The following is a 14,736-nucleotide window of genomic DNA, read 5'->3' as shown; positions in this document are numbered from 1 at the left end:
TTTCAAAGCCTGACTCTGTATCCGAAATAACTGATTCATTTTAAATCAAGATATCTTTGGGTCTATCTCATTTGTATCTATATACTAGAGCAATTAACGTTTTGATAAACTACGAATACGTTTAGAGTAGGTAAATTGGTTTTTTTCTTAAATTTTTTTTCCGGTTTTTACAATTATACTCTTGTGTATACGATATATGTATGCAGCGTCAGTACTTCGGACACGTGGCCCGACAAAATCCTGAGAACTTGGAAAAATTAATAGTTGTAGGTCACGTGGAAGGAAAGAGAAGTCGAGGAAGGTTGCCAACCAGGTGGACGGACATTATCAAGGAGGCCACAAACACCAGCGTCCCGGGCGCCATTAAGCAGGCCGAATGCAGGCAACATTGGAGGAAGCTGGTGCAAAAACTGGACCAAGGTGGTCACGACCCTCAGTAATGAGGAAACGACAGAGAAGAAGAAGAAGAAGTATACGATAAATTTTTTATGGTTCTACAATCAAAAAACTAGTGCACTTTGTTCCACTACTACGTTGTATAGTAAGCTATAGAGTATTACTTATACGTTGTAGGCAGCAGCTTGTCTCTGCCCTTATCATTGCTGAAGTCAATAGGTGACGGTAACCACTCACCATCAGGTGGGCCGTATGCTCGTCTGCATACAAGGGCAATAAAAAAAAACTATGTAGAACGAGTGGTATTATCGCTAAAAATGATAACTTCAAGACAACTGTTTCCAAATAGAGAAGCCTAGAGAAAAAAATTACAGGTATGTTATAGTGTACTATGACTGGACCTACCACTAATAAAGCATATATTTAGTGGTGGTAGGACTTCTTGTGAGTCCGCGCGGATAGGTGCCACCACCCTGCCTATTTCTGCCGTGAAGCAGTAATGCGTTTCGGTTTGACGGGTGGGGCAGCCGTTGTAACTATACTTGAGACCTTAGAACTTATATCTCAAAGTGGGTGGCGTATTTACGTTCTAGATTTATATGGGTCTATGAACCTAACTAAAAATACCGAACTTCCCACATATTATATACTATATGTTGGTATGGGTAGATTTACTTAATTAGCTATTTTAAGATTGAAAATGATCCATTGAACATCGCCCATAATTTACTAAAACTTAAATTTTAAGAAATTCATAAAATTATTTCATTTTTTAAATGACAGTATGCATTACAACATAGTACTATAATATGCTAATAAGCAGCAAAGGAAAAAGTGAATACTAAAATCAAAAATTTTAATTAAAAAATAATTTTATAAAAGAACTAAGTCGTGGATATTATTAGGGAAGTTCAACAAGCTATGAAAGTTTTATCATCAGTTCAACTTATATAACAAAATTTTTATATTCCTCTTTTAATATGGTAATAACAGTTTGATGACCTCTTAACTATTCAAACACTGTATTTAAAAGTATTTAAATTGTAGACATGGCTTGTGAATGAAAAATGTTTTTTCGGAGGCATCCGTACATATGTTACTGGTCTCACGTATAAGCAACTCAAGCATTCAACAAAAATGCTTAAGGGCGTCGGCCAGTATATGGCTTCACTTTGATTAGTGTCTTAATGCTCCTGTAGATGGCAGTAACATAAATTACCTATCCTACATTTTATTTTTAATGATGGATTTTGTAAATTTTCAGAAACCACAAATTGATAAAGTTTAATCAAATTGTCTGTAACAAATAAAGACTTGAATGTTTTTTTTTGTGCGTAGTCATACCATAATTAAATGCTTTAACTTTAACAACATATAAGTTTAGGGACATTCGCTACAAGATGTCGCTAGTTTCCATACAAAAATATTTGTCTTAAAGTATCGCAGTTTCAAGGCCCTGTTTTCATTTTTATTTAGATCTTTGACGATCTCAAGCATTATTTTCCGATAATGTGTGAAAAAATATATTTGAATGCACATAAAATCTATAAAGTAAAGTTAAATCGATCAAATCAACGTCCCTACTCTATTTAACAAGTGTGTTACTATTCTGCCGTGATTCGGGACCTTGTTAACAATTTTTTTAACAAAACATGTTTGGTCTAGAACAGTTTCATAAAGATATCGGCAAATAAACGAAATCTAACAAAAACCTAATGATAATTACAGGAAAATTCTGCAAATATAAGTTCCGAGTAACAATATTGGCAACTACAGTCTACCGAGAAAAAGGCAGCTACCGAAAACCAGAGGTTTTTTTTTTTATTGCCTAGATGGGTGGACGAGCTCACAGTCCACCTGGCGTAAAGTGGTTACTGGAATCCATGGACATCTACAACGTAAATACGCCACCCACCTTGAGATATAAGTTCTAAGATCTCAGTATAGTTACAACGGCTGCCCCACCCTTCAAACCGAAACGCATTACTGCTTCACGGCAGAAATAGGCAGGGCGGTGGTACCTACCCGCGCGGACTCACAAGAGGTCCTACCACCAGTAAAAATATCATTAAGGTATAAAAATATCATTAAGTGCAACAAAACTGCGCGGGCACTAACTGTAACAGTAGTAACGTAAATTTCAATAATTTTGCAACTTTGTTGTTAATTCACATTTCATTGTTAAGTCCTATAATAACCGCTTCGTATTTATTTATGATTTTAAAACATAGAGTATTAAAGAAACAGATACAGCTGTATTTTAGGATGTAATCAAGATTGATAATTTAGATATGTCGGCCGTCATACATTATTTAGCAGCCACTGTAATTTCAAGCACCGACATAATAAAAATGTTTACTCACGAAAGAGGCCTCGTCAAATTCCTCGCAAGGCCACGAAAATTTCTGAGGCCGCATAGTTATCGACTTCCAGAAACAGGAAAGCGTTCGTTTTATAACACTGGGCCGCACCCAACAATCATACACCGAGTTACAGCAAAATGAATCATAATTAGCTTGCTAGCCAATTTCATTCTTAAAACTGCTATAAACAACACTGACAATTGTTTGGAGGAAAACGAACAGTTGCGACCTTTTAGTGTAAAAGTTAGATGGAAATTAAAATGTGAATAAAATAGTATGCATTAATTGTTAGGTTTTCATAGTATATTTACTGAAAGCATTTTCATTATCGTCAAAATGTTGTGTTCAGAAACATTAAATATATAAGTGATTTAAATTATATAATATTATAAATATGGAATAGTTTGCGTTTGGCAAAATCAACAAATATCGAATTCAATCAGACTGACCTATTATGAATGCTTAATTTCCCTTATTGATTATAGATTCATCTAACTTTTACATTGTGTAGGTATGACGGTTACTTAGTATTCAAGAAGTTAAAAATCTTTGAGAATATCATTATACGGAGGAAACAAAGTGGACTGGCTCAATACGAACAAAATTATCAAATGCTTATTACATTCTATCTATTATTATTAATGGTGATAGGACGTTTTGTGAGTACGCACGAATAGGTACCACCACCCTGCCTGTTTCTACCGTGAAGCATTAATGCGTTTCGTTTTGAAGGGCGGGGCAGCCATTGTACTGTTAAAAGTGAGACCTTATAATTCATGTCTCAAGGTGGAATTTACGTTGTATTTGCCTATGGGCTCCGGTAAATACTTAACACGAGGTGGGCAGTGAGGTAGTCCATCCATCTAAGCAATAAAAAAAAAGTATTTTCAAGGCGTTAGGTTCACGAAGCCAAACTGGATATAACTTGCTGATAGTAGGGCATATTTAGAATTCAAATAGATGCTTTCACTCTCCTGTCTATTTCTCCCGTGAAGCCATCAGCGTTCCGATTTTTTTATTTTTCTAAGTCCCAATTTTTTTTTTCACTCTCTTGCTTATTTCTCCCGTGAAGCCATAAGCCTTCTGATTTTTTTATTTTTCTTATCCTCAATTTTTTTTTCGTGTAATTTTTTAGCTTGTAATGTGTATTGTGTACTTAAAAAAAATTTAGACTTAGAAATTATAAGTCTCGGTGTATGGTAGCGTTCACATTTTGATGTATATGGGCTCCATTTGCAATATCAGGTGGGTTGTGAGTTTGTTTTTCCAGCGAGGTCAACAAAAGTAACCCAAAAGGAACACAAAGAATGCTATTCATTTACTAAAAGAAGGGTTCATATAGTAAATGTACAGAATGCAAGTGCAAAGGTTGGCACTCAAGGTCCTTTGAGCTCGTTGACCCCATGCGTAACACAATTTTAGTGGTCTTCCATTGCCTACAGTACAATATTTATAAATAAATTACAAGTTTTGAATGACATATCGTATTAAAAAATCATAAACACTACCACTTTTAAAAAAAATATATTACATCTAGTTAAGCATCCGCAATATCTCGTGTGAGGTATTATCGATCAGTATTCGTAAAATCTCATAGCTTTATTTAAAAACAAAAAATGCACAACAGTTTTGATTTATTTAATAAAATTTTCAAGGTTTGCCTGTATCCCCTTTTCATCGCAGCGGCACTCTTCAAAGGGGATAATAACCCTGGCTGAAATTTTAAAAGCTCAGCTGTCTGCATCCCTTTGTTTCAATCGCATAGGATTTCAAATCCCAGTTTATGTACTCAGTTTATTGTGTAAAAACATTATACAGTTTATTTTGTAACAATGACAATAGATCAGAACTAAAAAAAACTTTTTCTCATAAAGTTTAATAATCAGTTAGTACTGGAAAACATAAACTAATTTCATTAAATGTTTCTCATTAATTGATAAATTCAATAGATAAAAAATAAGTAAGACAATGTCGTACTTGATAATTAAATATAATTTATTCCAGAAAGAGATATAACATGTTTGAACTCATTTAGATTATAATTAGATTAAGCACCAAAGTGAATATGCAGTTATATGGAAGCTTTTTATAACATTTAACTTTATCAAATCTAAGCGATTGAGTTTAAATGCATCACAGTAAGCCACTGATAAATTAATTTTGAGAGACTTGTAATGATTCCTGGATCCCCCTCGACAAACAATCACCGGTAAACATGGGACCCACCTAGCGAATATTAAAATCCAATTAACGAAAAAAATGGATGCCAATTAACAGCTAATATTGAAGGAAAAACCACAGAGTTCAAAACAGATGTTACGAATATAGTAGAATTTTTAAGCTATTGCATAGCTTTTATCGCGGGCCTTGAGCGCGGCGACCGAATCATGAAATTCCGTAACGAAAAAAACCTTACACCCCTCACTCCGCCGACCATGTAACTCGCGCTCAACACATTCACACGTTGCGCTTGTGTAGTGTTTGTGAATAAGCGCGTGGCGTGACGTCACACTGCATGCGCATCGTGAAAAGTCTGCCCATATCTCTCTCGCGTGGTCTAGCTTATGAGTGTGAAGGGGACAGTTAATGTTTTTCTTTTATTAATGTTTAATATAGCGTGGTCTTGTTTTATTATTGTTTTAATATTAAATTATCATTGTTTAATTATAATTGCATAAGTTGATAAAAAGTGCTATGCAATAGCTTTACCGCGGCAGTTCCCGAGTGCCACACGTTTTTTTTTACTAAAGTTTATATTAAGTAATTTGTTTTTGTGTTATTAACATTATAATATCTATGACAACAAAAACGCTTAGATTTAATTACTGGAATACGACTTTCACAATCGCCTTGAGATTTCAAGAATGTCGCGAGTTAGCTAGCACTTCGTCTTCCTTCGCTCTGATTACAAACTGCCGCTGCATTTCATATCGATCTCTGATTGAGGCGACTTCCTCGAGGCAAACTTAATATTGCCGACTGTGCCTTTAGGGGTATTCGATTAAGACGGAAACTTTGAATTCCATTCCATCAGTAACGTTATTCTAAGATTCTATAGGTTATATGATATTGTTTTTTAATTAAAGGCATTCGCTTCGGGGAACTATTCTCATTCAGGCTCGTGATAAATTGACACATGTATTTCCAAATACGCTTATACACACATACATAAATCATATTTTGTATACATTAAATATCTTTTTTGTTTCTTGCTTTTCCCATGCCAAAGCATGTGGCGCGTCGGCGCAACATGTTCTATTTTTCCATTCATTCCCAAATCAAGCTGAATTTGGTAATGAATGGTATTTTGGCATGAGTTTTACTACCTGCCCCCTGCCTGGTGGCCGTTCACCCAAAACCCTCCATGAGAATATTATACTTGACCTAAATCGTAGTCAGAATAATACGCCTTAGTCGTTTTTTAAGACACACTTTTAATAAGCGGGTAAAATACACATATCGTTCATTAAGGTTGTTGCCTAGATCGTGTTTAATTAAAAACCGTAACCTCAAAATGATTTTGTTTCAGTTTTAGTTTGATACTTAATATTACACTATTTGACTAGATGAACGTATGGAATATTTGACGTTAATTGTTTACTGCAGCCTAAATACGAATATATCGTAATGTGAATGTCGGTACCGACTTTGACACATCATGGTGAAGTAACAAATTATGTATCTATATATCAATACGTGAAGCAAAAACTTTGTATCCCTTTTTACGAAAATTGCGCTGACGGAGGAGTATGAAATTTTCTACATTTATAGAGAATATAGAGAAGAAGTGCACAATGCTACTATTTTTTTTAAATAATGCATAAAAGATACATTAAATTAATAAAGAAAACATTACACACACTACATACCATGTATTTGACGCACACAAGCATGCATACTATTTATTGTCAAACTTTTGTTCTTGACGTCTGTGGTCAAATTGAGAATTGATTAAATATTGTTTGTCTTTATTAATATTGTTTTATAGTGTAGCCTTGGCGAAATTTGTGATTATAAAAGTATAAAATACAATCATAATAGTGTACAAACTTACAATTCCAATTAATTATAGTCGAAATTCGACTACTGCGGGACCTCTAGTTATATTAAATTTGTATACTTCTACTCATATCTTGTAATTTTAGTTCCTAAAGAATAACTCAATTATACTTCTACGTTCCTTAACTTTACTTTTATATTTGCCGAGTGATCTAACTTAATTAGGACGTTAGCTCAATAATTTGATAACACTGGTATCATTAATCATCAGGAAGCTCCAGGAAGAAGAAAGGAAAAATAAATTGATTGTTAAATTGTTTTCATTCTCTGCCTGTTACATTGATATAGAAAATAAACACTGACATTTTCTCACAATTCGCATTCCCTTAATGGTTTAATCTATAGTAATTTAGTTTATCGAATACACAATTAAATTGGAGTCTAACCTACAGTTACAAACTAAATATTCTATTCTATTGCCGACCTGCATTTATTTACCGCTCGTCGGCCTATATCAACATGGGTGAATGTGACGTCACAGTCCTCTCCCCAACTATGGGCATTGCAATAGACTATTCGATAGTGGCTTATATAGTAAACAAATAATTTATTGGGAAAGAACACATTCGAATTTTAAAGAGATTAATAATTCAAAGTATAGAGTTTTAAATTCCTACTTGAACTTATAGCTTTATATTTAAGTTGTTAGAAAACAAATCGTTATTGGAATCTACCTAATCATCGAAAAAAAATTTGTTGCGTTTAATTGATTACCGTCGTATGTTTGTTGGTCTGCTGTCAAAAAAGCACGTAAGTAATAATATACTTGTTGTCATAGTACATAGAGCAAAAACATGAGTAATAAATAATCATGTACTTAAAACAAATCAATGCTATATGCTTCATTTTATATCGACGAAGTAAAATAATAAAATTTGGCACTAGAAACTAGTTTGTGAACTTTATCATTTTCTATCATAACTGGTTTGAGACAAAAGATAGAAAAACTGTTTATTTACGGAAATTATAATTCCAGTTTCTTGTGCATCAGATGGGTAGACATATAAATCCTCAATATCGTTCATGTTTGAGTTTGTGACATCACAACACGAATTCCACCCACTTTGAGGTCAGTCTTAATTGCTTCGTATGCCACGTTTCCCACCGTCCACGCTGGAATGCATTACTGCCCCGCGGCCGAAATAGCCAAGATGATCTTACTTACCCATGCGGGATTATAATACGCCCTATTACCAGTATATATCGGTTAGCGACGCTGGTATAATACTCAGAAAACGCGGCTGCCAATTCTCCGGTGAATCCTGTAATCGCTCTTTCCGACGGAATTTATGGGAAGAGATAAAGTGGTGCTACTCTATATCTACCTCAGAGACAAAACACCATATAATTATTAATAAAATATTCTAAAATAATATTTTTAAGCTAAAATACATGTACATATATATCGGCACAACACTACTTGGTTAAAATTAACTGTTTCCTTAATACTAAAATTATTGGTTAACTGTTATAAATACAGCGTATGTAATCAATTATTTCAGACGGTATTCAAGAGAATTCGTGAACAAACTACCCCCAATTTTCTAATATAAATACGGGTTGCCATTAGTCTGTCTGCAGCCAAATGGGTTGAGCTTGTTATTTTTGTACACTTGAAATTCTACAAAAGGAATTATTTGGAAAAGTATTTTTTAGTTACTATCACTATGGAAGGCAATGGTAATGTTGAAGAGAATGACGTCATTATTTTTAAAAACAGCATGGCGTCAGTTGCGCCCTCCTATATTATACATATACGGTAGGCAGCGGTTTGGCTCTGCCCCTGACATTCCTGAGGTCCATGGGCGACGGTAACCACTCCCATCAGGTGGGCCGTATACTCGTCTGCATGCACGGGCGATAAAAAAAATAGATCCGGTTCGTAAACCTATTCAAATTTCAAACAACTAATTTGGTTACTAAATATAATTATTTTATTTTATTGTCTAAACTTTAGGTACTAAAGATGGCCATAAAACATTTTAGAAGATTCACTAAAACGATGTCAATGGCTTACAGTCTACATCATACGATTTACCTATGCATGCCAAATAAAATAAAAATATAAATCTAGTTTTACATCCTAATTAAAAACAACATTAAATATGTATAATCAAATAAAAATGGAATTCAAATGCGGTTTTGCTTCGAAATAGCATTAAAATAACATGAACAAGTCAATTCAAATTTTCATTACGTCAAAATTCAGTGGATTCGAAACACGAATTGCCCTCGAGACACGTCTAAAACATTTCGCTAGTTCAATTTAAAATGTATTTCAAAAGCAATTAGTGGTCATTAATTATTCACAAAGCCTCTATCAGAATACATACGTGTTATTTAGGTACATACAAAGTTTACCTGTCCCACTTCTAGACGTCCCGTGCAGGCCTAAAACAGAATTTAAATATACTTTCATAATATTATTACGATCGATACTCAATTTTGTTTTGCGCCCTGTGCCGCGGAAGGCAGGTATCGAAAACAAAAGTAGTATATACGCCGTCTTAGAATGTACGAAGTGTTCTGTATAAAATAAATGGGCTTTGTATAGTTTTTGTGTAAGTGATAATAAACTGGTGGTAGGACCTCTTGTGAGTCCGCGCGGTTAGGCACCACCACCCGCCTATTTCTGCCGTGAAGCAGTAATGCGTTTCGGTTTGAAGAGTGGGGTAGCCGTTGTAACTATACTTGAGACCTTAGAACTTATATCTCAAGGTGGGTGGCGCATTAACGTTGTATATGTCTACGGGCTCCAGTAACTACTTAACACCAGGTGAGCTGTGAGCTCGTCCATCCATCTATGCAATAAAAAATAAAAAAAAATATTGAATGAAGTTGAAGGGGCAACTAACGTTACGTACATTCCACTTTTTTGTGACGAAATTGGTTTTTTTTTTACGAAATTAAAATTAATACTTTTTCTAACTAACTATAAGTAAGATTAATTACTTAAATGCAAAATACAAAAATTAAAATGGTAATACTAAACATGCAGCACTCTAATACCCTATATAAATTATCATTATGTCGATAATTCAAAATCTCGCGCTTATAATTTTCAATTTTCATTCTCGACGTTCTAAATAGTAATACCGTTATCGTGATCATGGACAAATCATTGAATCACCATGAGTTATTAAGTGATGTCAAAAAAGTACACGAGAACCCTAAAAATCTGTGGAATTTAATCAAAAGTTTACAAGGGAACTTTGTTTAGATATTGTGGGAAAACACAAATACAAAATTCACCTGCGGTTCATGGCCTCTTGTTAATTATATGTTTTTTATAGATTAGTCCGTATTAACAATTTTGAACGCACGTGTTCCAATAGTGTCTGTCATGTTTTTATTTATTTCATATAAAACTATATATGAAAATTGTACTGTGCAAAAGCCACAATTTGCGCTGTTTATCTTGTTCAACGAAGCGAGTTCGGCCTCAGAACGAGTGAAATAACATTATATTTGATTTTGGAAATATTAAATTTGAACTTTATTTAAAAATAAATTGTAATAGGGAAAATTTTGATTATGAACCAAACGAGGCAACCAGGCCTATGGTACCTACCTGTATGACCTCACAAGACGCCATACCTTCAGTGGGTTTTAGAAATAGGTACGCTAATGATCATTATTCCAATTCAACCAACACTTCGACTAAATGCTTAAAAGTATGAGGACGCACACAAGCTATTCCTATTCCCTATGTATTTTGTACCGTATGTTCCACGGGGAGTGCTCTGAGGAATTGTTCGAGATGATACCGGCATCTCGTTTTTACCATCGCACCGCCCGCCACCGGAGTAGAGTTCATCCATACTACCTGGAGCGACTGCGGTCAGCCACAGTGCGTTTCCAGAGGTCTTTTTTGCCACGTACCATCCGGCTATGGAATGAACTTCCCTCCACGGTGCTTCCCGAGCGCTATGACATGTCCTTCTTCAAACGAGGCTTGTGGAGAGTATTAAGCGGTAGGCAGCGGCTTGGCTCTGCCCCTGGCATTGCTGAAGTCCATGGGCGACGGTAACCACTCACCATCAGGTGGGCCGTATGCTCGTCTGCCTACAAGGGCAATAAAAAAAAAAGGTAGACATTTCGATCATTTAATACCAATTAGACCGTTTACATGTTAATTATGATCAAATGCAGCTTTCGCCATTTTCACTATTCTACAACTTAGGCTTATCTAGATGAAAATCTCGAACTTTTTCCTCTGACAATGCGAAAGTCTCTTAATCAGGATTACAACTTCGCGCAGTCAACTTCATTTCAACTAGTTTTCATTTAAGTGCAAGTTCTTACTGTCTAACTGATTTCTTAACTTTACTGTGAAAATGAATTACATAAAGAGCTCTGTAGTTTCAACGTGTAGTTCCGTTTTATTTTATTCTGAGGAAATAATAACAGAATCAATAATACTGTTTCAGATAATGTTAAATTTTACTTAAACACATTGTGTCTATGTATAGCTTCTATCTAACGGGCTTACTACGTTTTATTTTAACTTATTATTATTTTGACTTATTGTCTAATTGTCAACGTAAGTCAGCACGAGGTATTTGCTTAGATTATGTTTAAATAAAAACATGGAACTGTCCATAACTACGATTTTAAATTTTTTAATACGTATCGGCACACACATTCAATGCAAGAACAAAGTTCACTCAGACATTGACCACTAAATATCTTGAACAATTATACCCATTTATTATTCCATTATAAGAATCGAGCAGTTGTCCCCCATAAGAACTTAAAGGCTTAGACCAATGAGGTAATTATTATAAATGACTATAACCTGAACCCAATTTTAATGATGGGCTTAGAGATAATACTGTAGATTGCAAAATTAAGCGCACCAAAATAAGAACAGACGACGGGACAATGCATTATTTAGTTTTTCGTGTTTATGGGCCTTAATAAATGCTTAGGGTCAAGTAAGCCGTGAACTTTCTATCCATGATGACAACAGTAGTCTTGCGACAAAATGAAGACTGAGTATAAAAGTTGCCAATAGCAAGATACCCATTTATTCATCTACCTTATTCTGTATTCGAGGGTAAGTGTTTCTGCGGCAATGCAACCTATTGGCAATACGCCAAGCACACAATGCCCGCACGGATTTCTGTAGCGACCTAACTTGGTTGAACATTTCTTGCGATTTATTGTGTACGTATTTTTACACTCGTGTCTGCTGTTTTACATTTAAAGTCTAACAATTCACTAGGAAGATCTCGTGTTCCAAAGAACAAATTTAAAACTTTTTTTACTTAAATTACTTTTTTTTTTCAATCTTATTTTTCTTCATTATCTATATATTAATACGTGAAGCAAAAACTTTGTATCCCTTTTTACGAAAATTGCGCGGACGGAGGAGTATGAAATTTTCCACACCTATAGAGAATATAGAGAAGAAGTGCACAATGCTAACATTTATTTATATGCTAATATTTATAATATTTATTATATAATAATGCATAAAAGACACATTAAATCAATAAAGAAAATATTACACACACTACATACCATGTATTTGACGCACACACGCATGCGTACTATTTATTGTCAAACTTTTGTCTTGACGTCTGTTGTCAAATTGAGAATAGATTAAATATTGTTTGTCTTTGTTAATATTTTTTATAGTGTAGTCTTGGTGAAATTTGTGATTATAGTAGTATAATAGTGTACAAACTTACAATTCCAATTAATTATAGTCGAATTTCGACTACTGCGGGACCTCTAGTTCATTCTAATATGCACCCTGTAAACTGCTCAAGCTCAAGCTCAACTATCAATAAATACCCGTTTTATGTGTCTATAAATAGCAGTTTTGAAAACTGTAACATATTATAATAGTAGTGTGAGCTACAATACGTGTTTACTATATATCAACAATAAGTAAATCCCGTTTATGCCAGCGTAGTTTTACACCGTAACATAAACAATATATTAATCACATTGTACATTATTAATACACTCATAAGGTATGTATTCCCAGAGAAATGCTTCTACGGTTTCTCGTAATAAATCTATTTATGACCCTTTGTCTCAGACACAGCTTCTGAGTATTTATAGCACGTATATAAATTTTATGTTCTAATAAATCTTGAAAGAATTACTCGAAAAAGTGGTATCGTTTCAAATGAACTACGAATGTATTGAAGGAGATATTACATAAATTCCAATCGATATCAAGTCTGAATTTGAAGGTAAATTTATTTAAATTTAGCTAATGCGAGCATCAGCATTCCTGAGTTCAACAAAAAAGGCGTCTGGAGTGATAGAAAGATCCTATGGCCTAAACCTAGAATACAGTTAAATTTTATTCTCATTAATACGTGTTCACAAACGGACTTAAGACAAGATGACGTATCATCATAAGGGCCTTTTAATGATCGTGTTTTCGATCCGATGAACATGGTATAAATTAGGAAAGAGGGCTTTAAATTTAAAAAAAAAAACCGCTTCGAACTAACTTAAGAGAGCGCGAAATGAATTGAATTAAATTCACATGGCACAGTAGGCTGAAGTTAAATTGGGTTTCTAAATTTAAATATCCAATTTTACGGTGAGTTTTACCAAGCCAGCCGCAGAAAAGTTAAAAACGTTAATTGAAGCCACAACGCGGAAGTGACGACCGCAACAGAGTCGGACAGTGACTTAATAAAATAATCATCAATTTCCAGTTGGAATTATATGAAAGTTGATACTGTATACTAACAATCATTTAGCCGCTAACCCTTAAAATCAATCACTGCTTTCACTGCAACTGCTTTCATAAAGTTTACTAGATGCAATATTACTAGAAAAACAGTTTAAATTGGTTTTACTGTATGCATTTGGGTGATTTCACTTGACTTTTCATTTCAATATTAAATGTTAAGATATCAATCTAAAGAAAATATCGTCTGGTAGTTTATTGACCAAAGATTGATATAACCACTTCTTATTTCCCCTTATTGCAATATCTTTCATTCTCTCCGAATTGACTGTCTTTTGTCTGTGACTTTAATAATATTTAATTGGCCACTTTATTCAGTGTAAACTATAAACTTCGTATATACTGTTTTACTTATAATATTTTGTATTCAAGTTTAACAATATTTGCTATGTGTATGTGCATTACTATAATTCTCATGATGTATCTGTTCTTTTAGCTGTTCTACACACACTCATCACTTTTAATTATTATTCTCATAATCCTCTCGCAGGTCTGCTGGAAGAGATTTCTTAAAGAAATAAGCAGTGCCTTTGTAGATAATTTTCCTATTACTCTGTATTCTGTCTTCTTTTTTGTGTGTACATAAATAAATAAACTTCCAAGAAAAATAAAGGCCACATTCCGAGGTAAAAAGGTATCAATAATTTCAGCGGATCCATCTCTTAGTGCTATTGCAATATGACGACGGGTGCCAGGCAAATTATGGCCTAGTTTATTGCATATTTCGTGAAAAAATGAATCACAATCGTTTGACTGGGCGCAGCGGGAGGCGAAAAGTCGTAAATGGAAAAGCGTTCCGGAGCACTCTCGGATTTCATAGCAACTTCTTTATTATTTGGGTACTTCTAGTTAGCGAGTTCTAGATTCGTCGCTTTATACAATATTAATATCAACGGTACTTCGTTGCGTTGGTGAATTTAATATAGTGGAGTATCGTTTGTCAAGAGACGAAGCGCTTCGGGGTGTGGTTCTGTAGATACAAATGTTTACCGAGAGACTGTTTCTGTTCGTTAGTACAGTATTGTTTTACGTTGAAATGGTTCGTTTGAAAATTGAAGCTGTTGTGTTGCTGCTTGATAAATACTGTTTTAGCTGACACTCGTTCGTAGTAAGTGTTATTGTACTTGTATTGAATTATTTTTCTTTCTCTTTTACTATCATGTTTAGCAGAATAAACGGGTAGATCCATCGAAGGTA

The 14,736-nt window shown here is 34.3% G+C and overlaps 1 protein-coding gene across 14 annotated transcripts in view; it reads right to left on the bottom strand.

Annotated features, from left to right (window-relative positions):
- The window catches only part of SK (small conductance calcium-activated potassium channel), a 248,143-nt gene that overhangs the window by 99,300 nt on the left and 134,107 nt on the right, over window positions 1-14,736 (bottom strand). For 8 of the 14 annotated variants that reach the window (XM_089736387.1, XM_089736385.1, XM_089736390.1 and 5 more), the window contains exon 4: window positions 9,180-9,209. The exons of the other annotated variants lie outside the window; for them this stretch is intronic. In XM_089736387.1, coding sequence (XP_089592513.1) covers window positions 9,180-9,209 — 30 coding nt within the window. The remainder of the gene's footprint in view (window positions 1-9,179; window positions 9,210-14,736) is intronic. 14 annotated transcript variants of the gene reach the window in all.

Source organism: Bombyx mandarina, chromosome 21, assembly GCF_030267445.1.
Source record: "Bombyx mandarina strain Sakado chromosome 21, ASM3026744v2".
Taxonomy (NCBI): Eukaryota; Metazoa; Arthropoda; class Insecta; order Lepidoptera; family Bombycidae; genus Bombyx; species Bombyx mandarina.
This window is presented reverse-complemented; position numbering and strand designations above follow the sequence as displayed.